The following is a 25,511-nucleotide window of genomic DNA, read 5'->3' as shown; positions in this document are numbered from 1 at the left end:
AGTTAAAGCACATGGCTATTTGAATCATTTTCCTAACAAAATTACAAATTGCTTTCCAGAATTGTTGGTCCAATTCACAACTCCATTGACATTGTATTAGTATCTGGTCCATCTTTTTCTCTTTTTGGTCAAATGTTTCTCCGACATGCAATACATATGTATCTACAGTGATAATAGTATAAGGAGGAAAAAATTTTTTAAGTCAACCTAAAATAGCTGTTCCACCACTTTTCTAGGAATCCTACCTTTCCTTTATTTCATTGAGAAAAAAGAAAATTGATTTCCTAGAAGGAAACTAGGTAGGTTTCAAAGAGCAGGATACCTATAACAACTCATTCACAGGCAATGATTGTATGCTGAAAGAACCCTTGGATATATAACAGAATTTCATTTTACATATAAGAAAACTGAGGCTCAGAGACTAAATGACAGGTCCCAAGGTGGTCAAGGTGAGAACCTATGTCTGGACTCCGAATCCAGGGTTCTTTCCACTTACTGCTGCCTGTTATCTGACTTGAACTTACCTTTCTCCAAACTCGGTGATATTCCACATCACATAAGCCATTGTAGAGGCTCATCCTTTATTTTAATGACCAATTCACCTTTCTTCTTTCCCCAGATGGGAAAGAGCTACTGATATGTTGAACTCACAAAGCAATTGTTTAATCCTAAGAAATTTATAATTTGCATTCAAATCATTTCTATAGGAACATGATAAGGTAGAATAAGCATGGATTTGAATTTGGGCAAGTTAAACTAACCTTTGGGCCTCAATTTCCTCATCTTTAAAAAGGTTGGATTAACTAAAATGTAAAGTCCTTTTCAGCTCCTAATCTATATCAATCTTATGATTTTGAACCTCTCATGCTCTGGATCTAACTCATAACTGCTGGATCTAAGTCTGACTGTCAGCAAGCAAGCTGACACTGAAAAACACCATGCCACTTACATAGCTTGACTCACCATCTGACTAGGTTATCAGCTTGCCTGGACTGTTTGATTATCAAGAATTTCTCAGTGTTGCACCAGTAGAGACCTGCTGTGACAGCTCCTAGGTGTTTAGGAAGTCATATACATGTTCTTTGGTTCAATGCTGACAAAGGAAGAAAAATTTGTGAGTCAGGAAGAGAGGGGAGCTTTCTGAGGAATATTGTCCCATTTACTGCCTTCAAGAGCAAGTTTATTTATCTAATTGACCTGATAAATGATCATCTTGATATAGGGTAAGCTGTGAACGGATTTAAAAAAAAAAAAGGAAAAATTTATTCACACAAATACAAGCACTTTTCATCAAAAGCAGAATTCTCTGAAATGGTCATGAAACAAACAGCTTCACCAAAAAGCCCTTTCAAATCGTTTATTCAGGAGGCAGTTTTCACACTTTAAAGAAGCCATCATGCCAAACAAAATAGTGAGCAAGAATGAGAAGGAATTCCCTTAAATGCTAGATACTTTGATGTTAATATTCCCTTCCCCTGTCCATTGCCCCTGAAGTATATTAGTACAAATTTGTATTTCCTCCCCTTTAACAAATCATTCTAACTGGTAAAAGGTCACTCCAATTTCTAAGTAAACGATTTTTCAAATTTGGTATAGTCGGTAGCCTATGTTGATGTCACCTGCTTTCATTTAAAACATATGAAAACACAGCCAAGTGGATGAGCAATCAACCACTTTGGGATTAATGGTCTTCTGGGGCATCACTACAGTAATGTTATTGCTGGATTTCTTAAGAAGAAAGGGCGACCTCATATGGCCAGATGAATTACAAAGTAGAACAGGCTTTATTTTTCCTTCCCCCAGGAAATATTTAAGTTGATTGGGCTGAACCGTTTTAGAATTAATCTAGAGTTTTAGTAGTTTGTTACTTGCAAAAAAGTAAATGATAAAATTTAAACTGCAACAAATGTTCAATTTTCATTTCATTTTCAAAGCAATAGCCCAATACCCCTTATCTGCTTTCTTCTTCTTTACTGTCAAATACTCTAAAACATTCACAGCTTAATAACCCTGAATTTGGACAAAAGTTGCATACCGCCCCTTCAGCCTGTTCCCTTTTGATTTCTAGAGCCTGGCTATTTCATGTAGGATATGCAGTGGGAGAAGGAAGATTACATGTAATATTTGGCAAAGAACAGACCCAGAAGGGGCTGTACATAGAAATTCTAGATGTCTTAAAAGTAGGGAAATCTGAATTCCAATTTAAGATTTGCCTGCTAGAAGTATTGCTGATTCTACAATTTTAGTAAAGAAACAATCCACTCCCCCTCTCCCATCTCCAACTGATTTTTTAAAGGAACCGTTATAGAAAAGCAGGATCATAGGATTTAGGGATGGAAGGGACTTTTAAAAAGGTCAAATTGACCTTCTCTGGACAAAACTTAGTAGTGATTCCAAGATAGAAGGTAAGGGTTAAAAAAAGGCAACTGAAAAATGTAATAGCCCATTTAAAGACAGAGACTACTCCTAGCTTTGTCTGCTTTGCCCTTCTCTAGCAGCAACACTGAAGCCAAGAAAGAGGTTGCCAAACCAATGCCACCTAGAAGTTGAAGGAACAGAATCTAACAGCCCTTGGTTACTTCTAAAAAGTCATCTCCATTTCAGCTTTAAATACACCAATAAAGCAAGCAGGCCATCTTGCTCCCATGATTCCACTGCAGTGGTGGAACAATGCACTGAGATGCCTGATATCACAGCATTCACACTAAATCAGTCACTTAGCAGTCAAGTGAAACAAACAGCAAATGGGTTCATCCAAATAAACTTGGGATCTCTCACATACCATTACTCCTAACAAAAGTATTAATTTCTGAATCTTGCAGTTTCCTTTCACCACCAAATACAGTATAGCTTGTGGAAAGTTTTAGTGGATATTAAGACTAAATGATTTTGTTATATTTAGTGAACTACATGATCTATGACCTAACACTAAATAATTAACTTTAGAATCATAAAAACTTGTACTGAATTAAAATTAGAAACAGTAAATTCATTTTAAGGCTCTTTCTTCTTTGGAAAATTCTTTGGGTCATTAACTATTGCATAAAATCATCCAAATAATTTATAAAAGTCTGTTCAGATTTTCCCAAGTTATCTGTTGCTTAATAGACCTGAAAAAGAGGGCTTTTACTATTAAAGAAAGCATTTACTATTAAATTTTTACCCACCAACAATTTTAAGTTTAATCTCTTCACTAATTTGGAGTCAAAACCCCAGCTCTGTTACTATCAGTGTCACCTTGAACAAGCCTTAGAGAATCCACAGATTCCTGTAAAGTCCAGGTGCCACCTTAAAGGAGTTTTTTTTGGTCCTCTATTATTAGTGCTCTCTCTCTCTCCTCAAGTTATAGTACATGCTTTACTTAGTTGCTTACAGGTTTTTATCCCTTAGCAAAAGAAAGCTCCATGACAGCAGACTTACTTCCATTTTTGTCTTGTACCCAGAGCATGGTTCTTTGCAGAGTAGGCACTTAAAATGGACCTCAGTTTCCTCTTCTGTAAAACTGGGGTCAGGAAACTGGCAGGTTAGATTATTTGGCACTCTAAGGCCCTTTCAGCTCTAAATCCTATGATCCATCTTAGGAGGATTTTTTTGGTTTGTCTGGGCTTTCTTTAGGGGCCAAGGGAAGTGGAGAGAGGAAGGGAAATTAGTTTAAAGAATGAAAATTAATTGAGATGCAAAGAAATGTTTTTATTGCAAGCACAGTGAGCAGAGGAAGGTATCTTCTCACAGAGTGGCTGAGCGGTCTGCCAGTAACTAAGTCACTTTTCCAACCCTTCATTGGTTTTAAAGCACATGATGTTGCTTATTGCTATCAGGTGTACATCATTTCTGCCATATGGGACATTTTCTTGGGAATATACAAGTAATATTCCATGTAGCCTGAAAGATCTTCAATAGTCACATCATCCACATAGGCCCTAGCTTGCTCAGAACAAGAGCGGGGCGAGCCAGATGGAGTTCTGGTATGGAAAGACTGCGAGTAGTCCTCAAGGGTGGATCTTCGTTCTGGTGCCAAGGGAGGGACATTCTGGAAGCCTGAGAAGGAGTACACTTCCATGTCTTGCCACCTCTTACATTGGCACTCCTTGCCTACACATGCACACGGCCTGCCCAGATTCAGCTTGGATACCGATTGAAAGTCAGAGAGATCACTGGCCTTGAGACTTGCTTGGGAGGCCAGAGCAGCATTAGAGGAATCTTCTTCTGTTTTGCCTTCTGATGCACCATCAGAAACTATAGCCCCCAAGGGCTCCTTCACTGCTCTTGTGTGATTGGCCTCACTAAGAGAAGAAATAGAGCATTCCTTTGTGCTGAACTCATTAGAAGGTAGAATTCCATGGCGGCTATTGCTGTCAGGACAGTCAGTTTGGCTTTTGTGTCTGAGCTGACTGGTGGAAGATACAGGCTTTGTACTGCAGTGTATAAACTTTGGAGCATGAAGAACTGGAGACTTGGAACGCCGACGACGCTGGGTTCTCACTACTCCTCGTGAAGCCTTTCTTGTAGAACTGAGTGGAAAGAGAAGATAATTATTTAGAAGGAGTTCAATAACTTTCTATTCTATTTTTTACCATACTTAACTAGAGGTAAACAATATAATGTGATTTTCACTGAAATCTACAAAATCTAGATTCAGCATAGAGGAACCATAATATCACTCAAGAAAAACTGCAACTGCTATTGCTTTAATCAGATTTTAAGTTTTTTAACCATTTTTTCATTTTTAAAGGATAAAAGTCTTAGACATTCCTGGGAAAAGTACATTATTATCCTTTAGATTTAATGAACTTAGCTTTAGCTAAAAGATATTGCAAAAAAATATTCTTACCTGTGCCAACTGTCTTTTGATGCACATATAGCTTTAGGTTTGGTCTCATCTGTAGCTGTCCTAACTGATGCTCTGACACTTGTCCCCTCTCCAACAGAAAGAGAAGCTATGGATCTAGAAGATGAGGATAAAGATTATGGTCAATGGAGACATCTCTAAATGAGTCTTCAACTGTTTCTGAAAAAGCCTGACCTTTTCCCCCTGTGCCATTCAAAATGTTTTACCATCAAAAATCTAGCCAGCTAAGGAATATTCAGATATTAGGAGAGTCCCTTACAGGGAGGCTTACCTCTCTACAGCTTTGTCACAGTTAGTTTTCAGCAAACATAGGAATAAGACTAGATTCTCCAATGCAGTAATTTGTGTTGCATGAGTTTTATGAAGCTTATATGGTCAGTTAACATGACAGTCTAATTCCTCTGACAACAGTAAGCTCTGTCCTGCTCACCTGTCCCCCAAATCTGTCCCTTATCAAAAAAATTTTTAATGCCATTAAAATATACTTAACAAAAAAAAATTTCTATAGAAATTTTCCCTCATGCTCTTTCTATAGAAAGTCTCCCCCCAAAGCCCTCAGTTTTAAAAGCCATAAATCAAAGTATTAAGTCCTAAGTATAACCAGCGCTGGACTATTAATAGGCTTTTAGATTGTTTATCTGGGGCAGATCAGTCTTTCATGTGCAGGGAGATTGTAAATGACACCAAACATCTCTTTTGTTGATAAGACAGACTTTCAATATTTGAGCTTCTGAATCAAGCTTCTAAAATACTTTAATCCAATTTGGATTATGGACTAGTTCCAAATCTCCAACTTTCATGGGGGGAAAAAAACCACAACAAAAACCAACCCCCCCTCCCCTTATTAAAAGAACTGGAAAAACATGCACATTTTAATCTCACCACAGAACTCGGGGCTAAATCATACCCATTTAAGAAAGATATACTGTTTTAAAATGGTACAGTGGTCATCAATGTTTCCAAAGAGTCTACATTTTAGGGCTTCTATGATCTCATCTTTGAAAGCTCTCTTCAACAATATATGCTGCAACATGTCCATGCCTTCTAACCCTATACCATACTAACCAACAGTCATATTACTCTCCACAGTAGGTTTATCCACCAACCTGGGGGTCATTTTTCTTCTCTGGCAGAAACTTGAGATTGCTGAAAGTACAATACAGGTACTCAAATGCAACTCAATCCATTCTTTCCCTACTCAATTTTATGTCTAGCTAATCTAGACTATGTCTATGTCTATCTAAGACTTACCTACTGATGGACCAAATTCCACGGGCTATCCATTTCACTGCATATAGTCTAGATCAGTGGTGTCAAACTCAAAAGAAACAGATTCCTGTGGGTCGCATATTGACTTGAAAAAACACAAATTAATACCGTCTATGTTGTATTATATTTTTATTTATTTTGTTAAACATTTCCCAATTACATTTTAATCTGGGTCAGAACTTCCTAGGAATTTGGGGCAGAAAGTTTGACACCTCTGGTCTTTATAATAGTAATCTTTGTCCACCTGGTTTTTCCCATGTAGATTATTAGGCCAAGCCTTTAGGGGTTTTAGAACTCATTTAGAAGGATCTATGGCACTTTAAGACTTATTGCAATCAACATAACAATATCCACAAAACTGAAAAACCCCATTCATTGACCCCTTCTTCTATTTATGTTTTTTCCCTCCATGAGAGTGGCAATCATCTTTGCTTAGCAAGGTCTCCCTATTTGTGCCATGTTTTATACTATCAGTGGATCGCTGACCAAAATTCTCTCTAATTTTATCAAGGTATCTTGTATGAGATTAACAGATATACGAGAGACACCTTATTGGAGAAGAATCTTTAAGGAAATGTTCTGCTCTAGTAAATCAAATGGTTTTTAGAAATAAACAAAGATACAATGGGATCTTATATTTGCCAAAGTTTTCCAGTCAACTATGTGACTGTGAGAAGGTATGAATATAATTTGTTAAAGCCAGCCTGTTGCAGATTTCAATTTTTCTCAAAGACTTTATAGAACTGGTGAGTTAGGCATATGGGTTGGTATTCATCATATTCTCAAGTGCTTTTTTTTGGTCATAATGGTAGCTGGGATTTTCCCCCTAACCATATATCTTCCCTCCTTTTCAGCTACCTTGGGACTCAATCCCTCCTTAACCTCAAAATTTAGTTGAGTCCAACACCAATTTCCTCAATTTATACTGTGTCTGCTCCAAAGAACAAATTCTTCCTTAATGTTATTTCCATATTCTCATTTAGCAAATTGGAGGCTAAGATGCTGGGTCCCAATTTGGTGGGTTCTATCACAGATGAAGAAAATCACCTGTGACAGAAATGTTAACATATCTCCATTTTTCACTTGCTGTGTTCCTTCAAGTTTCATTTCTAAATGCCCAGGTGATTTTTGACTAGGTTCTAAAGCTAAGATTTCTGAAAATTTTTTTCCTCTCTACTACTAGATGTCATTTGATGAGGCAATACTGTGCAAATTCCTACTGGTCTCTTCCTCAAGGTTTTATAAATGAATTTATATTCTAAACTACTGTTTCCCCTTTTATCTCTCCTTGCCTTTTATCTATCTCTTGGCCAGGAAATAAAATGTTTACTGGCTAAGGAGACTACACACTTTTGGAAACTTCTGTAAGAAATGATAATTTATGTCACTTGCTTTTCCTAATTCTAGTCCACATTTTTCAGGATCAATATATTGTTTGACTTGGTCATATCACTGCATGTCAGATTTTAATCTTTGTTGTAGTAAAGTGATGTTCTGACTGCACAGATATTTTGATTCTGAAATGACTCCTCCAAAAGTACCTGACTATTTTCTATCTTAACATACAGTTTATATTATATTTCTTGGGATTTTCTATGTCTATGTTGGTAAACCTATGGCACACATACTGGAGCATGCTAGAGGGGGCTGCTCCCTTCCCCCTCTCCACACATGCCTGATGACATTTCCCTCAAGATCCACCCCTCTGCCCAGCAGCAGCTCAATGAGAGCGTTTTCTTCCTCCCCTGTCTGAGGTAAGGGAAGGGGGCTCACATGGCATGTGAAGGTTGCAGTTTGGGCACTTGGTCTCTAAAAGGTCCACCATCACTGTTCTATGTCCTCCAATTTTCTCTTTGAGAGAAATATGTATATTTAAATATAAATAATATGCAGGTATAAGGTTTCTGAGGAGGGTAAGAGTATTTGGCCTCATTTCTTTCAAATGAACCACATTTTCGCACATATTTCTCACCATCCTCTCACTATATAATGTTGCATTAAAGTCACTAGTTTAGAGGATATATATGTGTTCTGCACAGAATTTCTCAATTTCCTCAGTTTATGTTGGAGCTAGGCTGCAATTATTTTCACTGTGGTCTTTTTATTTACATGCATCATAAGTAATAAAAGGCAAGATGATCAAATGTGCTCTAAAATGATGTTTCTTATTTTCTTTGATCACAAGTTAAAACCAATTCCTTTATCTGCTTCTCCAAGCAAAACCTCCAAGTTGCCTTTTCACTTAGCTCCAATTTCTTTATAACTTCTAGTTTCATTTATAGTGAGAACATCAATATACATATGGTTCAAGTCTGTCAAGAAATATGTTGACTCAGTTTTTGTACCAGAATCTCACATTTAGAATAACAACTATTAAAATAATGATTAGGCTGTCTAAAATTCTATGTTTCAAATAAAAAATCTTCATAACAAGATATTAGCCCAGATAAAATCAATTACCATTAGAAATTAAAATAATGTTTTAGGGCCACTTGGCACTTGTTAATGAATTAACTCCATAAATGTCTCTTTACATATAACTCACAACTTTATGTAGTGCCTTCAGAGTTTATAAAACACTTTTCTCATAACAATCTTGTGAAGGCAGAACAAGTATTATTAACCTTATTTTAAGATGAAGAAACTGATGTTCAAAGAGATTTGTTTAAATTACTTGTTAAAATTTAAACTTGGATCTTCTAAACCTATGCTCTTTCCACAATTACCAGAACACCTCAGTTTCTAAACCAATAATGACAAGAGCCTGGGAACTGCTGATGTATTTGTATTTCACTCTGCTTAGTCATAGTAATGACTCATCCTTTGTACTATTTAATATTCTCTTTCATATTGTCTCCTTTCTTCCTTTTCTAAAAATCCAGAAATGTATTTTGGACTAAATAATGTACAACATTACTTTATTAAATGAACTGTGGGGGTGGAACAGGGAAGGAGGAGTCACAAAAGCAGCCTGCTTTGATATTTTCAGTTTCTTAAAGCAGTATAAAAGATGACTTCTACACATAAGTACATTGCATTGCCTTTCATGATGATAGCTCAATGGGGGAAAAAAAACCTGTCACACTATAATTATTAATTTCAAGAGTTAATAGAAAATTATATTCACTTGGGTTCGTTTCATGAAAATCTAAGGATTTCAGAATATGAATCTTCTTGGGTAGACAATTTCTTTCTGACTTCAGATTCCATCAGTCCAAATAGGAGCCTGTTGCCACATAAATGAATTTAACTTCTGACAAGCTTAGCTTATATAACGGAAGGGAGTACAAAGATGTCAGCTACTTTAAAAGTAGGAAATAAATTGCCTGGTTTTCCAGAGCACCATTTGTAGCCATACAAATAGATATTTATATAGCTTCACATAACTGAGATTTTTCTATCTATGTTATATCTGACTTTCATTTTTCTATATAAGAATATAATCACTTACTGAGAATGTAGAATTTAGAAAGTATCTATTCCTTTGCATTACTAAAATCAAACCATATTTGGGAACAAGGAAAAACAAGTATTGTTCCCCTCAGTACTCTCTTTTGCTAACAAAATGCCAAAATAATAGTAAAACAATCAACCTAAGAAAAGTCCTTATTTGGGATATCATGAAAGCAAAAAATGAATACTTCTGGAGCAAATAATTGCCATGAAAAATCTTCTTACTGGGGTAAATGACCAAACCACAAGCAGTAGTGACAATAAATTTCATATATATACACATACCTGTTGCTGAATGTTCTTGTTTTGCACTTCCAAGTAGGAAGCCTCAAAATCAAATGGAAAATCTTTATTACTAATAAAAATTTGGAATTTCCTTCCTTATTTAGGTTGGGAAGAGGGTACACATGACATTCTGAAAAGGTCAAGATATTAAAATTCAGAGAGCAGCTGGTCTGCAGGTGCACTAATTACTCTGACCAAAGGATCCAAGATTATTGATCTCAGTGACAAAACCCTATTGAATAGTTTCCATAGTGATCACCTCAGCAATCAGGGTCCATGAAATCTACAAAATTTAAAGATTTCTACTGAGCCAATTCCTTTTTAGTGAAAGAACCTATGATTCCCTTCAGACATTCAGGTTAAATTCATCTCAGAAATTGCTGGGATTTCATTTGATAATTTCAAAAAAAAAAATCCCAGAGCATAAAATTTAGCTTTTCACATCTAAAACTAAAACCCTTAAACTGAAGTGTTTTAAGGAATAGCATGCTACCATTCAGATTTTATGTGAACAAAAAGGGAAGAACAAGGAAACTTTCCCTTTTGATAAGTGAAAATTTGTTGACAGACTGGCTAGATACTGCATTAATTTCTTAATGAACTTTGATATTATGCAGAAGACAGAAAGAGCTCTAAGAAGAGGTGTCATTTAAATACAATCAATGAAAAATTCCCCAAATAACATATAGCATATTTACCCTGCTGCATCCACCCTTAGCTTCTTGAAAGCAGTCTGCAGACTCTCTTCTTCTCCATCCTTGGCTTCAGATTTCATTGTGGAAGTTGCTTCACCGTTATAGTTGTTATCTATTAATGCTAAAAATAAATTTTAAAAATAAATTTTAAAAAGAAAACAGGTTCTATAAGATTATATTTCCATATGAAATGACATTTCTGGGGAAAAAAATGCCAGAATGAAGAAAAGTATTTTTAAAAGGGAATTTCAGGTTCAAATATTGGGAGATAGGAAGAGGGAATAAAAAATGAAACATTTAAGATCTAAAACATACAATTAAGAAGCATTTTTAAAACTGAAATTAATTTGATACCAAGATTCTAATAGTTGGGCTCGAAGAAATAAATACCTCCAAAAGCCTTGCCTTTTAGTTTACTTGCTAATAGGAAAAAAAGAGTCTTCTTTTTGAAAGGGTCTAGGTACCCAAAAATATACTAATCTTTTTTTATCAGAAATGAATTGTATATTGGGAAGGGCAGGGGTAGCCTGGATTGCAAACCATAACACTTAGATTTTAAGAAAAGCTATTAAGCTTCTCACTGGTCTAACAGTTAACCTCAGCTTAATATAACTCTGAAGCACATGTTTTGTTTTGTTTTTAAATGTGTTTCACCATTAAGCCAAGGTTAAAGCAGGTAGAGTTAGAGTTCCTTAACTACTAATGTATACCATACTAGTTTTCCATACTACAAATAAGAAACTTCTTGATTTCAACATACAAAAAAGGCCCATTTTAGAGTAGTAAAAATGTAGAAGAGTCAATAATGAGGGATCAATCTATACAATATATTTTTAAGTTAATATAAAATTTTGCATAACAAAAATATGCAAACTAATATCTACCCTTAAAGAATAAGAACAAAATTAAAGTCACTCAGAAAAATATAACAGGATATTCTCGAAAAAACAATTCTTTCTACCTATCTCTCTCCACATTGTTCCCTTCTCCATTTTCATGCCACAACTCCCCAATGCTACCCCCACCCTCCTACTTCCTTCTTGGTTTTTCTCTTATTTCATATCTGCTCATTTCTCAGTTTGATATTAGGAAACCTCCAAGGCTAGAGGTGTCATAATATATTTGATATGTTACCAAATAAAGAGACAGAATTGAGAATATTTTTAATTGTTGAGAAAAGGAATTGGATGGTGTCACTGAAAAACAAGGTCCATGGATACTAAGTTGATCAAGAATGGCCAGTATTGCTTTATATTTACTTTTAAAGTGTCCATTTCATCACATAGGCATTTCAGAAAGTGAAAATATGCTCAGAGAACTTAAACTTGGCCTTTTATCCCAACTTCCCAATACAGAAATTTAAATATACTTTCCATCAATCCTGAATCTCCCTCCAAGTTTACACAAATATACAGACATACCTTGTTCATCCTACTCTTGTCTCTCTCTGGCCCTATAAATTCTAGATCTACAGAATTGCTCAAATGCATAAATTAATAACTATACTTGTTTAAGAATTTTCTTGAAGGAAGAGATTTTAACTATTGTATTCTCTATAGCAGTGGTGTTGAACTCAAAAAAAAAAAAAAGAAATGGGAGTGGTTGAACTGTACATAAGTATACTTGTGGGCACAAACTAATCTATTCCCCAATTACACTTTAATCTAGCTTAGATCCACTCTAGAGTGTTTCAGGCCCTGTGTTGTGCCACAGCACAACATGCCTTAGCATTTAGAAATTATATATATATACATGATACTGCATCCCCCCCCAAATGCCCAGGCTCTTTCCCTAATGTTATAATGCAATGATTTGTTAGGAATGTAATAGCCAGTGGGGACACATACGCAAAAATAAGTGAAACACTTTGTTCCTGGTCTCTAGAAACTTCTAATCTAATAATATGCAAAATAAACTTTCACAGATTTCCTTTACTTCCTTCCCAGCTCTTAAACTTGGGCCACAAATAGTGACAAAACTTCTGGTTCATACCCAAACTAGGTATGGTGCTGAACTACCAGCTCCCTCACATGTATGCTGTTTACAAAAGCATCCTTATTCAGAGTTGACAGACTTAAATTTCTTTTCTAACAAAAGAGCTCCCATTCATCCCAAGAATTGAAAATGAATACTTCAACTATTTTCCAATGTCCAGCATTTTCTTCACAGTTTCTTGTTTATCTTAAAGTAGTTAACCTTTACCTTATGGGGTTAATTCCCTTTAACTTGGAGGGCCTTCCCTCGGAGAGCATCTCCAATTTGTCTTGTATATAGCCGGTTTGTATATAGTTGTTTTCATGCTACATCCTCCAATAGACCGTGAACTTGTGAGCAAGGGCTGTCTTTTGACTTTCTTTGTATCAACAGTGTTTAGCAGTGCCTGACCCGTGGTAGGTATTTAATAAGTGCTTATTGGCTCATCAATAATAGAGCAAAGTATGTTATAGTTGTAAAGGTTTCATTATACCATGTTTTCCTTGTTTCTTAAGAAATCTACAAGCTAACTTTAGAGACAAAGAAGGGATTAACTTGTGGTATAGATTGCTCCAAACTCCCCACAATTAGCAATTAAATCCTCTAGAAACAAAATTTTACAACACTGTTGCTATTTTTAAAGCACAGACAGGACTTTAAGTCGACCAATTCCAGGAAAATCTGAAGTTAATTCAGTCCTGTGTCAATTCAACTTTCTCTTTCCAAAATCATAGGATTTGGATCTGGAAAGACCATCAGAAATCACCTATCATCTAATTCAACTCTTTCATTTTACAAGTGAGGACACTGAAGCAGAAAAAAGTTTTAAGTAGCATGTCCCAAGTATAGAAGAGGTGGAATTCAAACCCAACTTCGACTCAAAATCCTATCTTTTTTTTACTACACAAATAGTGTCATCCAGATCATTATGAGTCCAAGAGTTTTTAAATTCTCGATATGAAAGGTAAACTAATTTCCTCTACTTTTCAAGGGACATTGATACTTGGGCACTCTCAGTCTACTCCTTTAACTTTTCCCACTAGCAACAAACGAGAAGCAAATCCACCAGTACCTCGGCCTCATTAAATTCGGTAAATCCCACTATTACAAATTTAGATACTTTTCCAGAACCTGGGAGATGTGGAGGGTAAAGACTGCATGCCATCCCAGCAACTCCCACTTCTTCCAAGAGCACAAAGTGGAAACAAACAGCCCTTAAAGATAAAAAGCTTTTTTAGCTCAGATTTTTCAGCTCAGAAAGAAGTCAATTATCCCGGCCTCGGAAATTTGCAACAGGTCCAGGGGCTGGGAAGCTGGATGAGGACGGAACATCCCTTGCTCCCTCCCTCCCCGTTCCCAAGGCCCAGTTTGCTAGGACCCTAGTCCAAGGCCGCTGCCCAGTGTCCGAAAACAACACAAGGCCCGCCGTGCCCCTGAAGCTGCCACCACCTCCCCACTCCAAGCGCCTGAGGGCAGGGGTTCGGCCAGGGCTGGGGGGTACGAGGGAGTTGGAGGGGAGAAAGGAGAAGGGACGGGAGCGGGCGAGGGAAAGGGCGGGAAGGGGCAAAGGGCGGCCGCTGCCAAGGGGAAGCTGGCAAGAGACGGCGGCGACGAAGAGGCGGGACGGGGGCAGAGCCCGAGGACGAGGAGCCGCAGACGGGAAAGGGACAGGGGACGTGCCGGGCTGGGAAGGCCGAGGGGGCATCTCCAGCCCCCGGCCTCAGGCCGGCCCGAGCGGCCCCAGCTCTGGGGAGAGCGGGGAGACAGCCCCAAAGGACATAAGACTACAGCCCCATCGGCCCTAGGGCCAGGCCCGGCCCAGCCCGGGGGCCGCCCCGGGGCATGGTGGGGCAGGGCCAAACAGAGTCCCCCTGAGCCCTGCCCAGGCAGACACTCACCCCCCAGCAGCAGAGGCAGTTGCTCGACCAGGTCCAGTCCGCTCCACTCTTCTCCGGACCCGGGGGCCTGACGGACCCGGATCCAGAGCGGTGTGAGGGGCGCCCAGCGCCACTGGACTCTCCCACTGCGCCTGCGTCGCAGGGACCGCAGCCCCGCCTCCACTCCTGCTCGTCCCACCCTCGTGACTCGGCAGCGCGCGGAGGACGGGGGTGGGGGGTGGGTGGGAAATCAAGGGCTAACACGCAAGCGCATTTTAGTAGCACGTGCGCACAACATCACTTCCTGTTATTCTTCCTCTTCCCAGTCCCCCCACAGCCCAATTTCCACCTTCATCTCTACTAGTTTTCTCTTCCTCGTTCCTCTTTTTTTAGCAGGGTGGTCTTGGAGGCTTGTCTTTCTCCTACTTCTTCCCTAAGTGCCCTACGAGAAGGCACTTAATGTTCCTTCTCCCTTACCTCTTCCCACCCCCTCCCCGACCTCTTCCCTCTAATCTCCATGGCGACCGGGCTTGGACTTGGTGCCTCTACCTGGTGTCCCCATGGCAACGAGACTCGAACCTGTCCATCTTGGTGTTGGGTGGGTGGGCCGTCGAGGAGACTGCGTTTCTATGGAAACAGAGTTTGAACCTGAGTCCCCAGGCAGGGGTGGCCAAGGAGAAGTACTCAACCTTGTCCACCATGAAGACATAGTACCAGCACAAGGCCCTTTAGGTGCCAGAGGGGCAAGGGAAGGAAGAGACTGACCTCTGAGCTGCTTTGGGAGTAAATAATGAAAATGGGGAATGGGAATAGAAAATCTATAGAAATATGAGTTATTATTTCAAGCTTCCATTTTTTTAGCACTTTACACAGTCTCAACAGTTCTTTGAGGTAAGTCATGCAAGTGCTCATCCCCATTTTACAGATAAAAGTATTTAGAACTGAAAGGCACCTTAGAGCTCATATAGCCTAATACAGGGGTCAGCAATGTATGGCTCTCAAGGCCATATCTGGCTCCACCTCCCCACCGGCCAGTCCAGGCAGAACCCTAGGATGTGCCCCAGGGGGCCCTTCAGCCCCCGCCTCATATTCCAGCACCTTCCACCTCCATCTTCCTCCTTCCGAAGGCGGTTATGGCTCTCAGGGCCAAAAAGGTTGCCTACAAGGTTGCCTACCGTTGGCCTAATCCCTTCATAGATTGGGAAACAACTTGGAAAAGAGATATGGATTGGCCAAGGACAGGATGGTAAGATTAAAAATGTTTGGAGGTGCGCTAGGTAGAGCAGTGGATAGAGCATTGGGCTTGGATAGCCTAAGACACTAGTTATGTGACTCTGGGCAAGCCATTTAACTTTGTCTCACTTCTTCTATAAAATGAGCTGGAGAAGGAAATGGGAAACCACTCCAGCATTTTTGCCAAGAAAACTCCCAAATGGGCTCAAGAAGAGTCAGAAATTACTGAACAACAAAAATACTATTGTACATTTGCAGGCAGCGATGTGGCTTAGTGAATAGGCTTGGAGTCAGGAGGACTTGGGTTCATATGTAGCCTCAGACACTTCCTAGCTCTGTGACCCTGAATAAATTAACTTAACCCCAATTGCCTAGCCCTTGCCATTCTTAGAGTTGTTACTAAGACAGAAAATAAGGGTATAAAAATAATATAATGCTTTCCATTTCTGTAGTAATTTGCAGTTTCAAAGCACTTTTCTTACAATAGCTCTAAGAAAAGGAATGTAAGCATCATTATCCCCATTTTACAGATGAGGAAATTGAAACTAAAGCAAAGCAACTGCCTATAATCTTACAGGTAGTAAATGGCAGAACTCCTGTACTATCTCATATTCTTCCAACTGTACAACATTGACTCCATTTCACGAAACTCCTCTGGTCATGCCATGCTCTGTGCTTGTAACTTGTGGTCATGAACCCGTTTGATATGCTGATTTTTGAATCATAACTCTGGGTTGCACCCTTCAAGAGAAAGTTTGGTATATAGCACAAAGAACATAGAACTGGAAACAAGGAATCCTGATTTTAGTTCAATTAATTAGGAGCCATGTGACATTGAACAAGTCATGTCACTTCTTTGCAGCTGACTTTCCTCATCTGGTAAATGGAAATAGAAATCCCTGGCCTGCTGACTTCACAGGGGGAGTTATAAAGTTCAAATGAAATAATGGGCACAAAAGCACTTTACCCTGCACTATAGAAATATGAACTACTGTCATCCTTCAAGTTCATAAAATATATATATGTGTATAGGTACATGGTTTAGACCTACAAGAGAATATAGGATCGTAGATTTAGAACTAGAAAAGAGCTTAACAGGCCAATGATCCAACTCATTTTATAAATGAGAAAGATGCAGCCCCAAGATCTCACAGCAAAATGAGCAGAAAAGGTGTAATTTGAACTTGGGTCCTCTGACTCCAAATCCAGTACATTTTCCATTGTATAATGCTGCTTCCCAATTAAAAATTAACTAGTTTTGCACATATACACACTCACACACACTCCATTTTATTTTATTTTTAAAACCCTTGCCTTCTGTCTTAGAATCAGTACTATTTATTGGTTTCAAGGTAGAAGAGAGGTAAGGGCTAGACAATGGGTGTTGGGTGACTTGCACAAGGTTACACAGCTAGGCAGTGTCTGAGGGTAATTTAAACCTAGGACCTTCCATTTCTAGGCCTGGCTCTCAATCCACTGAGCTACCCAGCTACCTCCCCACAGACAGAAAAGTGGCAAGGGCTAGGCAATTGGGGTGAAGTTACTTGCCCAGGATTATATAGCTAGGAAGTATCTGAGGCCAGGTTTGAATCCAAGGCCTCCTAATTCCAGGCCTATTGATCTATCCATTGTGGCAACTAGCTGCTTCCACCCCACTCATTTTAAAGACAAAGAAACAAAATATGGAATAGTGAAAAAGTTATGGACTTGGAACCAGAAAGCCTCGTTGGGAATCCTAGCTTTTCTATGTCTACCTGTAAGCTCTGGACCTCACTATTTGTAAAATAAGAGGATTTGACTAAATCTCTAAAACCATTTCCCCCAAAACCTCTAATGCCCATTTCTTCTAAATAAATAAACCCATAAGGCCCAGAGAAGTTTCATGACTTTCTCAGGTCACAGCTAGAACGTAACAGAGGCAAGAATTGAACTCAGACCTTATGATTCTAATTCCTGTGGTTTTCCCTGTATGTCATGCTTTACTTACTATTCCTAAGGATAGTTACTATCTACCCAAATGACAGATACTCAGGTGGAACATTCTGGTTCTGGCTTAGCTTCAAGGTATGTGATATGGAGGTGAACCTTGATTCTTGAAGCCTTATGTGAGCAGAGCCTAAATTCTAGCAGGTTCAACCAAGCTGGAAGGTCTTCCAGTATAGTCCCTGTGACACTGCTTCTACCATGAGGACCAGTCTAAGTAAATATAGAGAGGCTCTTATGTGATGTGCTTCTGCAATGAGATTAGTAGAAAAACAAGCAGTGTGCTAAGGATCACACAGATTTTAAGTCATTCACAGACATTAATATAAATCTCTGCATGGCCCAGAACCAATCCATATTGAGTTTCCATAAGCACAATGACCTTGCTGCAGGCTGAAGAGACAATCATATCTATTCTTTGATGTTCTTTGTACCACCTGAGTTCCTGTTCTGTCTGCCTAGGGATAAAATTTTTGGTTGGTTATTTGAGGCTTATTAGGTTCCCACAGTGTGAGGTCCTGTGCAAAAATATCTAAAATCAAACCACTTCATAGTGGATGCTTTATAATTTTTGGTACACTAAAAAACTGAATTGAAACCTGTAACTAAATCATATCAAGAAACATGGCATAAAGGGGAAATAAATGATGAATGTAGCTCAAGATTGCTTAGAAGCAGGACTAGAATCAAGAGTACGAAAGATAGACAGCTGCCTAATTCACAGCACCTACCAAGGGGCACAATAAGGAACATTCTTTAATCTTACTTTTGTAAATTCACAGCTTTTAATGTCAGAAAATCCTGCTCTCCACTACCCATATCAATTCAGTGCTGAATCAAGTCACATCCCCAGAAGTCTGCTCCAAAGAAATCTAACTCACTCCTGACAAAGTTCCAATCTCTGGCCATTGGAATGGGAGAGTCTCAGCCTCCAAAGCAGAGGTCCTCCCTCAGCAAGAGCCACCAAGGCAGTCTCTGTCTCTGGTTTCTCCTTCCTTTCACTGTGGGCTGTACTTTCATATCTCAGGAACCAATCAAAGTATTTCAGTTTGCCTAGCTCTGGGAGTCGGGGGTGGGGAGCAGTGCTTATGGTCTTTTAGGACTAAGAGTTAATGACTAGCAAGTGTGAACTCTCTTCCTTAGTGACTTAATAAGGGCTAAGTAGGGGTACTTCAACTTGCTGATTAATTAATTTAAAATAAACAACCGGGAATAAAAAATTCCCTTTCACAATACTAAGATGAAAGTAAGGATTTTTTAAAAAACTGAGTCAGCTAAACTCAAAAGACTCTTAGAGTATAATCTTAGTGACAGAATGTGCCTCCTGAATGAGAACTAGCTACACGAAGTATGGAAAAGTTCCTTTTTCATCTACAGTGACAGTGACAAAGTATGCTAAGAATCACAGTTTTTAAGTCATTTACAGACTTTCTCAAAGTCATAGCTAGAAAATAACAGTCAAGATTTGAACCCACATCTTAAGGTTCTAATCCTTATACTTTTCCTTCTTACGGCATTCTCTCTATGATTCCTGAGAACAGTTACCATCTACCCAAATGACAAATGCCCAGGTGAAACATTCTGGCTCTTGCCCAGTTTGGAGAATCATTTATTCTAACTATTCATATTTTAAATGTGAGGTCTTTGTCTGTTAACCAACAACACTGCTAGAAGCACTAAATCTCATCTATAGACATTGTCAACATAAATGCAACCAAAAAATGTAAAGAAATTACAACTAAATGGAAGGATGATTCACAGATTTGCCTCAAAGAAGCAAATAAAGAAGTTGCAAGAGTTCGTTTTATGTGAAGTGGAAATTGAGGGGACCTTGAAAATTTCAAAGTACATCCTCTTTTACCACAATTAAAAATATGACTGAAAAAAATCATCACTTAAAATGCAATGAGAGAGAGAGAGAGAGAGAGAGAGAGAGAGAGAGAGAGAAGACAAATGCCCAAAACTTTACAGAAAAATGCCTTATTTATAGGAGAATCCTGATAGAATCAAGCCTCCCTTAAGAGGATTATAACATTTTTACAATGGTTGGAGACAGAATATTGAATAGCTTTATAATGAACACATTCAAGCTAATTAATGTCTTGAGAAATTGAAGAATAGTTTTTCATGGATACGTTCAAAAATTTTGATATTTTAAAGAAATGATCAGGAAGTTGAAGACAGATACAAAGAGAAGAGTTCTGGACGGGATTATCTGGGAAGGGCTGGTGTGAGGATCAGTCCAGCCATTGGGCTTGACCTCCCAGAAAAAGCTTCAGATACAATAGGAGAGACTTCTAAGACAAAAAGGGTGTTTAGGATTGGTAGTTAAGATTTGATCAGTCTGGAATACCTGCCCCAGGCAAATTCACAAACTCCAAAACACCAAACCTAAATTCTGCTTGAAGGAGGGGTTAGGGTAACCTTGTAAGAGAAATGGATGTGTGTGTGATATTAAAAATTCTTAATAACTTGAGAATAACATACTAATTTCTCACTCCACACAATTTCATCTTGTATCCAAAGGTACAAAAACCTTTCTTTCCTGAGTTACATGGTCGTCTCACTTTGAAGAACTTGGAAAGAGCATAGGCAAAACAACACCACAAAGAAGATGCAATTTATGTACCAAAATCTAGAGGGTGAAATAGATAAATTCTACACAAAACTTCGCAAAATCCTTCTCACCAAATCAATATATATCAAAGAACAAGCAATTATTAAATACCAACTATGTGACTTCTGAGAGAAATATGTTGGAAAATAAGAGATTGGAACTTATAGATTTCTCAGGAGTCTCATGCTTATGAAAATCTTCTACAGGAAGGGTTAACAAGCATGAAAACTGACACTGACCATATTTTAACCAACAGGAAACAATTGGTTACCAACATGTGAGCTATTTCAGAGCCAATTGTTTAAAAGCACTCAGATTGTCAACTGGTCAAAGATCAGAATTAGGAGAAAGAATAAATACGGGAAAACAGCTTGAAATTAAAAATATAAGTCAATTTATTTAAGCAAACTTGGCTATTAAAAATGGGGAATGAATTTTTTAAAAACAGGAAATGGATAAAAGTAAAGACTGACAAGTTCTTAGCAGTTTTCTTAGCTATAGAAAAAATGGCAAATAGATAAAAGTAAATACAGTCACTCTGATTATCATGATTTCCTAGAAGTTAAATCAGTATAAAATAGTCATGACAACAAAGAGGACCAAATATCGGTAACTTTCCACCTTATTCTCATCAAATTGGTAAAGATGACAAATGTTGGAGGCTCTATAAAGAAATGGACACTCAATTGTATTGTTGACAGAGCTGTGAATTGGTTCAGCTATTCTGGAAAACAATTTGAAACTATGCCCAAAGTTTTACTAAACTGCTTTACCTTTGACCCTACTTTACCATGTACTACAAAGAAGTCAAAGAAGAAAAGGACCTACATTTTCACAAATATAGTAGTTCTTGGAAAATGTCCTGTTGTGGAATGGCTAAACAAAATATGGCATATGACTGTAAAAATTAAAATTGGTTTGACCAAATATGAGTTAAAAAATATAAGATTGTGGTCTGTTTATAAAATTAACTCACAAGTCATGAATCTGTTAGCCACTCTTAACTTAGTTTTAATAGAGATATAGTAAAAGAGAGAAATGTAGGAAGAAAGTAGAAATTATTGCCTAGCTAAATATCCTATAATTTCTGTCCAAAGAAGTCCAGCTCACCACCTGGCAAGGGCTCTCTCAAGTCCGGATCTCCACTTGGAGTGGTGGTAGTCCCTTAAGCCAGGAGTCCCAGTGGTGTTTTCTTTGTGGGTTCTACCAAAGCAAGCCTGCTTCCTTAGGCTCCAGTAATTCACCCAATAAGTCTCTCCAACACAGAAAGATCCAGCCCAGCACGTGTCCAGGAGAAATGTCTCTCCAAAAAGCCCAAGGATGAATGAAACTTCTTTTCAGTCTCACCTTTTATAATCCTTTTTCCCATGTCATTTCCTGTTGCTCCCCCACTTCACAGGAACCAATCACAGTTTCCCAATTTGCCTAGCTTTGCCCAGGGTGGGGTAGTGCTTGTGGCCTTTGGAGGTATGAACTTTTTCTAGTAATTGACTTATGAACACTTGCTTTTACTTAATGACTTACTAAGTGTTAAGAAGGGGTACTTAAAAATTCTTGATTGATTAACTCAAAATACACAAAAGAAATAAAGAATTCCCTTTCACATGACAAAGGTTATATTTTTGACATAAGAAATGACAAACTGGACTGTTTCAGATGAACCTAGGAAGACCTCTATGAACTGATACAGAGCTAAGTTGAGCAGAACTAGAACAATTTATATAGGGACAACATTAAGAAAAACAACTTGGAAAGTCTTCAGAACTCTGATCAATGCAATGATAAATCATGACTCCAAAAGACTGAAAGATGAAACACTCCACTAATCCAGTGGTTCCCAAACTTTTTTGGCCTACCGCCCCCTTTCCAGAAAAAAAATATTACTTAGCCCCCTGGAAATTAATTTTTAAAAAATTTTAATAGCAATTAATAGGAAAGATAAATGCACCTGTGGCTATCACCGCCTCCTTGGATTGCTGCAGCACCCACCAGGGGGCGGTAGCGCCCACTTTGGGAATCTGCACTAATCTTTTACTAGAGAGGTGAAGAATTTGAAATACAGACACATTTTTGAACATGGCCAAAATGGGGAATTTATAATTTTTAAAACTTTTACAGATGAAACTGTAAAAGGGACAATAAATAAATGTGAAGTAGGTTTTGCCTTTGGATACTATGCTTATCTACTTGTTTTTTGATCCAGTGTTTTCTGGATACTTCTATTATACTCATATCATGACTTAGCTGGTTTCTTGACAAGCTTTTGTTGGCTTTTTTCTCCTTGCCATTGCTTTTCGATGTTTTATAAGATACTTATCTTCTTTTGAAAATGAATTTGATTTATAAGACTTGATCTTTATGCCAAACAGAGAGATATGGCAGACAAAGACAATACCTATTTGAAAAACAAACATCAGTTTAGGACTCCTGCCAATGTTTTTATTTCTTTAAAAACTTTATTAGAGTGACAGATGCACTTAGTGAGATCTTTGATGAAAATATTGGTAAGAAACAGACATTTTGTTAACCATTTTTAAAGGCAAACTATATCTCACAATTACACAAATGACTAATAGTTGTACCACACAAGACTCCTTGATGCCATCACAGAGATCACTTTGTTCTACAATCATCTGATTACCAATTATCAAGTAAGCCATAAAAGAGACCTTATAAGCTTGCCAAATATCTTCACTACTGTCATAAAGGACACTACACAAAATCTAAAAAAGGAGATAAATACCCTATTGATGATGAAGTCCTTTACATGCTTCTTTTAACAGCTAATATTATACTAATTGTATCCATACTATAAGGCTTCCTCAGTGTATCCAGACATTCAAAAGAGATTAGCCTAGGGTTTTCACAAGGGAAAAAATGGATACTGTAATAATTAAATATTAAACTATGAGGCTGTTAGTAGCTTTAAAATTTTAGTTTAATTAAAATAGAGTTAGCAAAAGAGAGGGAAATGTAGGAAGGAGGTAGAGAAGTTGTCTAGCCTACCCTAAGTGCTGATCCAATGAAATCCAGCTCATCCAGACAAAAAGCTCAATCTCTAGTCAGAAGAGCACACATCAAGAGTCCACATAGTAAGTATCTCCCTTCAGGCCAGAAGTCCCCAAGGAGTCCCCAAGGCAGGAATCTGAATCCAAGTCTGAGAGTCCCTTCAGCAAGGACCACCAGTACAAGAGGAAGTCCCTTCAGTAAGTGTGTCACCAACCCAAAGGAGTCACCAAAGACAAAGAGGCTGAGCAGTCCATGGGTCCCACTTATACACAGTTTTCTCCTCCCATTAACTCTCTTCTATCCGATGCCACATGTCAGGAACCAATCATTAGTTCCTTTGTATTGCCTGGGGTTGGGGGGAAGTGCCTGTGGGATCAACTTCCTGTCTCTGAGGGTGTGAACTTCCTTGCAATCAATGTTAAAGTATCTTCAAGTTTCCGACTGATTACATTAAAGAAAACAAAGGGAGGATAATTCCATTTTCACAATCCCCACTGTGATTCTATTGGGAGACAGAGCATGTTGAAATCTCCCCAACTTAGGGTTGGGGAGATTAAGATGCCTAGTCTCTCCAATGAATCATTTCAAATAACCAACTTATATCTCTAAAGATTCTCTTACTAGAGGTGTATAGAATATTGCACTTTCTAAGGAGAAATTATAACAGTTTGGGGATAAAAGCAAAATAGAAGAGAAAGAAAGCAAAAACAATGATTGATAGATGCATTGACAAAAAGCCAATTAGGGGGCATTCCCCTTTGGCATAAGAATTTACATTCAGAATAAATATATTCAACTCCCTTCAGTTCAGTTCATTATATCCCAAAGTTCACTCTGGATCTTTTGATGCAGTGTGTGGTTTCTGCAGGCTTCCTTATGGCACCTTGAAAAGATTTGCTTTCTTGAATCAGGGCATTGGCGAGTTTCTTTTCCTGAAATTAATCCAAAAAATTTAAACTTTGGATTTTAGGATAATTATACAACCCCTCCTGAGGAGGGTGTTGAGCTCCTACAACACCAGGATCACCCCAGGATTCATGGCTGAGTTATGGGGTATATGAATCAATTGTCAAAAAAACCCCAAAACATTAAAAAATTAAACAATTAAGAAAACCAAAAAGAAGAGAAAAAATTAAATTTTGGTAAAAAATATATCAAAATCTTACGTATATAAAATTATGAATAAAAAAGAATAAACCCATAATGGGTCCTTGAATCACTAACAAGACCCAGTTAAAGTGCTTTATGTCCTACAAGCCTGCAGGACAATTGCAGCAATATAGCACTTACCCAACAGCAGCCAGGACTACAGAAAATTGCCATACTATAAAAGAGAACAACTAGATTCTGAGGTAAAAGGGAAATCTGATTCCCTGGTCTGATTTTCTCTTCAGTTTCAGGGATAGGGGATCCAAAATGAAAGCCAAACTAAGGTGTTTGTAGCAATTCTGGCACAGGGAAGTCCATTGTCTGAAGTTGTCAAACAGCTATTTCTTCGAACCTCAAAAACAAGTCCTCTGTCTTGGTGCAGATTCTCATCAATCCCACAGGGATTGTTGGTCTCCTTGACCTTGTGCTTCTAGCACCATGCAGTGGCTCTTTTGTGATCCCTTCTTCTGAAATCAGACACAATTATTAGTAAAAGTCCCATAATACTTAACAATCAATGGCAGGTTTTCCATAGTCTAAAGCTTTTGAGTATGCATAGGTATTAGGGCTAATAAATATTTTTAACTCATCCTTCAAAATTAAAAACAAATACTGATACCATGTACTTCAAGTACAAAAAATAATAAGAAAAAATTCAAATATCCTATTGTAAATAAAAAGAAAAGCAATAATTAAAAAATTCAGGAATTCAATGTGTCATCCAAAACAGTGTCCAACTTGTCTATGGACTTTTATAATGATATTATCTCTAGTCCAGTCATAGGAGGAGGGTGCAAATAAAGACAATTGCATGTGTCAATCAGTGTTGATAGAAGTAACCTGTTTTTGCATGTGAGCAATGAATCCAAGAGTCATTTTCTTCCATCTTGATTGTTGTTGGAGTGGTTAACAGTATTTGAAATGGACCTTCCCAGGCAGGCTGAGTTCCTCCATTGTGCTGGAAGTTCTTCATGTTCACCTTATCTCCTGGGAGTAGGACATGGAGTGAGAAGGCTAGAGGTCCTGCTTGTATTGCAGCTCCAGATTCATGGAGTTCTCACAGTTTGTGCTTCAATTCCTGTATATATGAAGCAGTAGCAGTGTCGCCACCCCCACCC

The 25,511-nt window shown here is 38.1% G+C and overlaps 1 protein-coding gene across 2 annotated transcripts; it reads right to left on the bottom strand.

Annotated features, from left to right (window-relative positions):
• Positions 1 to 1,343: 1,343 nt before the first annotated feature.
• Positions 1,344 to 14,540, bottom strand: OSER1 (oxidative stress responsive serine rich 1). Of its 2 annotated transcripts, XM_044661093.1 has the most exons (4): positions 14,424 to 14,540; positions 10,555 to 10,672; positions 4,832 to 4,945; positions 1,344 to 4,511 (listed from the first exon to the last, which is right to left on the bottom strand). In XM_044661093.1, exons 2-4 carry the CDS (start codon positions 10,629 to 10,631, stop codon positions 3,815 to 3,817), a joined length of 888 nt encoding a protein of 295 aa, XP_044517028.1. In that variant the 5' UTR covers positions 10,632 to 10,672; positions 14,424 to 14,540; the 3' UTR covers positions 1,344 to 3,814. The 2 variants fall into 2 exon arrangements, with proteins under 2 accessions (XP_044517028.1, XP_044517029.1); XM_044661094.1 differs by lacking the exons at positions 10,555 to 10,672; positions 14,424 to 14,540 and adding an exon at positions 5,956 to 6,010.
• Positions 14,541 to 25,511: the final 10,971 nt, after the last annotated feature.

Source organism: Gracilinanus agilis, chromosome 2 (assembly GCF_016433145.1).
Source record: "Gracilinanus agilis isolate LMUSP501 chromosome 2, AgileGrace, whole genome shotgun sequence".
NCBI lineage: Eukaryota > Metazoa > Chordata > Mammalia > Didelphimorphia > Didelphidae > Gracilinanus > Gracilinanus agilis.
This window is presented reverse-complemented; position numbering and strand designations above follow the sequence as displayed.

Coding starts and splice junctions, on each gene's coding strand:
- OSER1 (XM_044661093.1), bottom strand. CDS start 10,631: ATGAAATCTGAAGCCAAGGATGGAGAAGAAGAGAGTCTGCAGACTGCT. Junction 4,946..10,554: donor CTAAGGGTGGATGCAGCAGG/GTAAATATGCTA, acceptor CTCATCTTCTAG/ATCCATAGCTTCTCTTTCTG. Junction 4,512..4,831: donor TCAAAAGACAGTTGGCACAG/GTAAGAATATTT, acceptor CTTTCCACTCAG/TTCTACAAGAAAGGCTTCAC.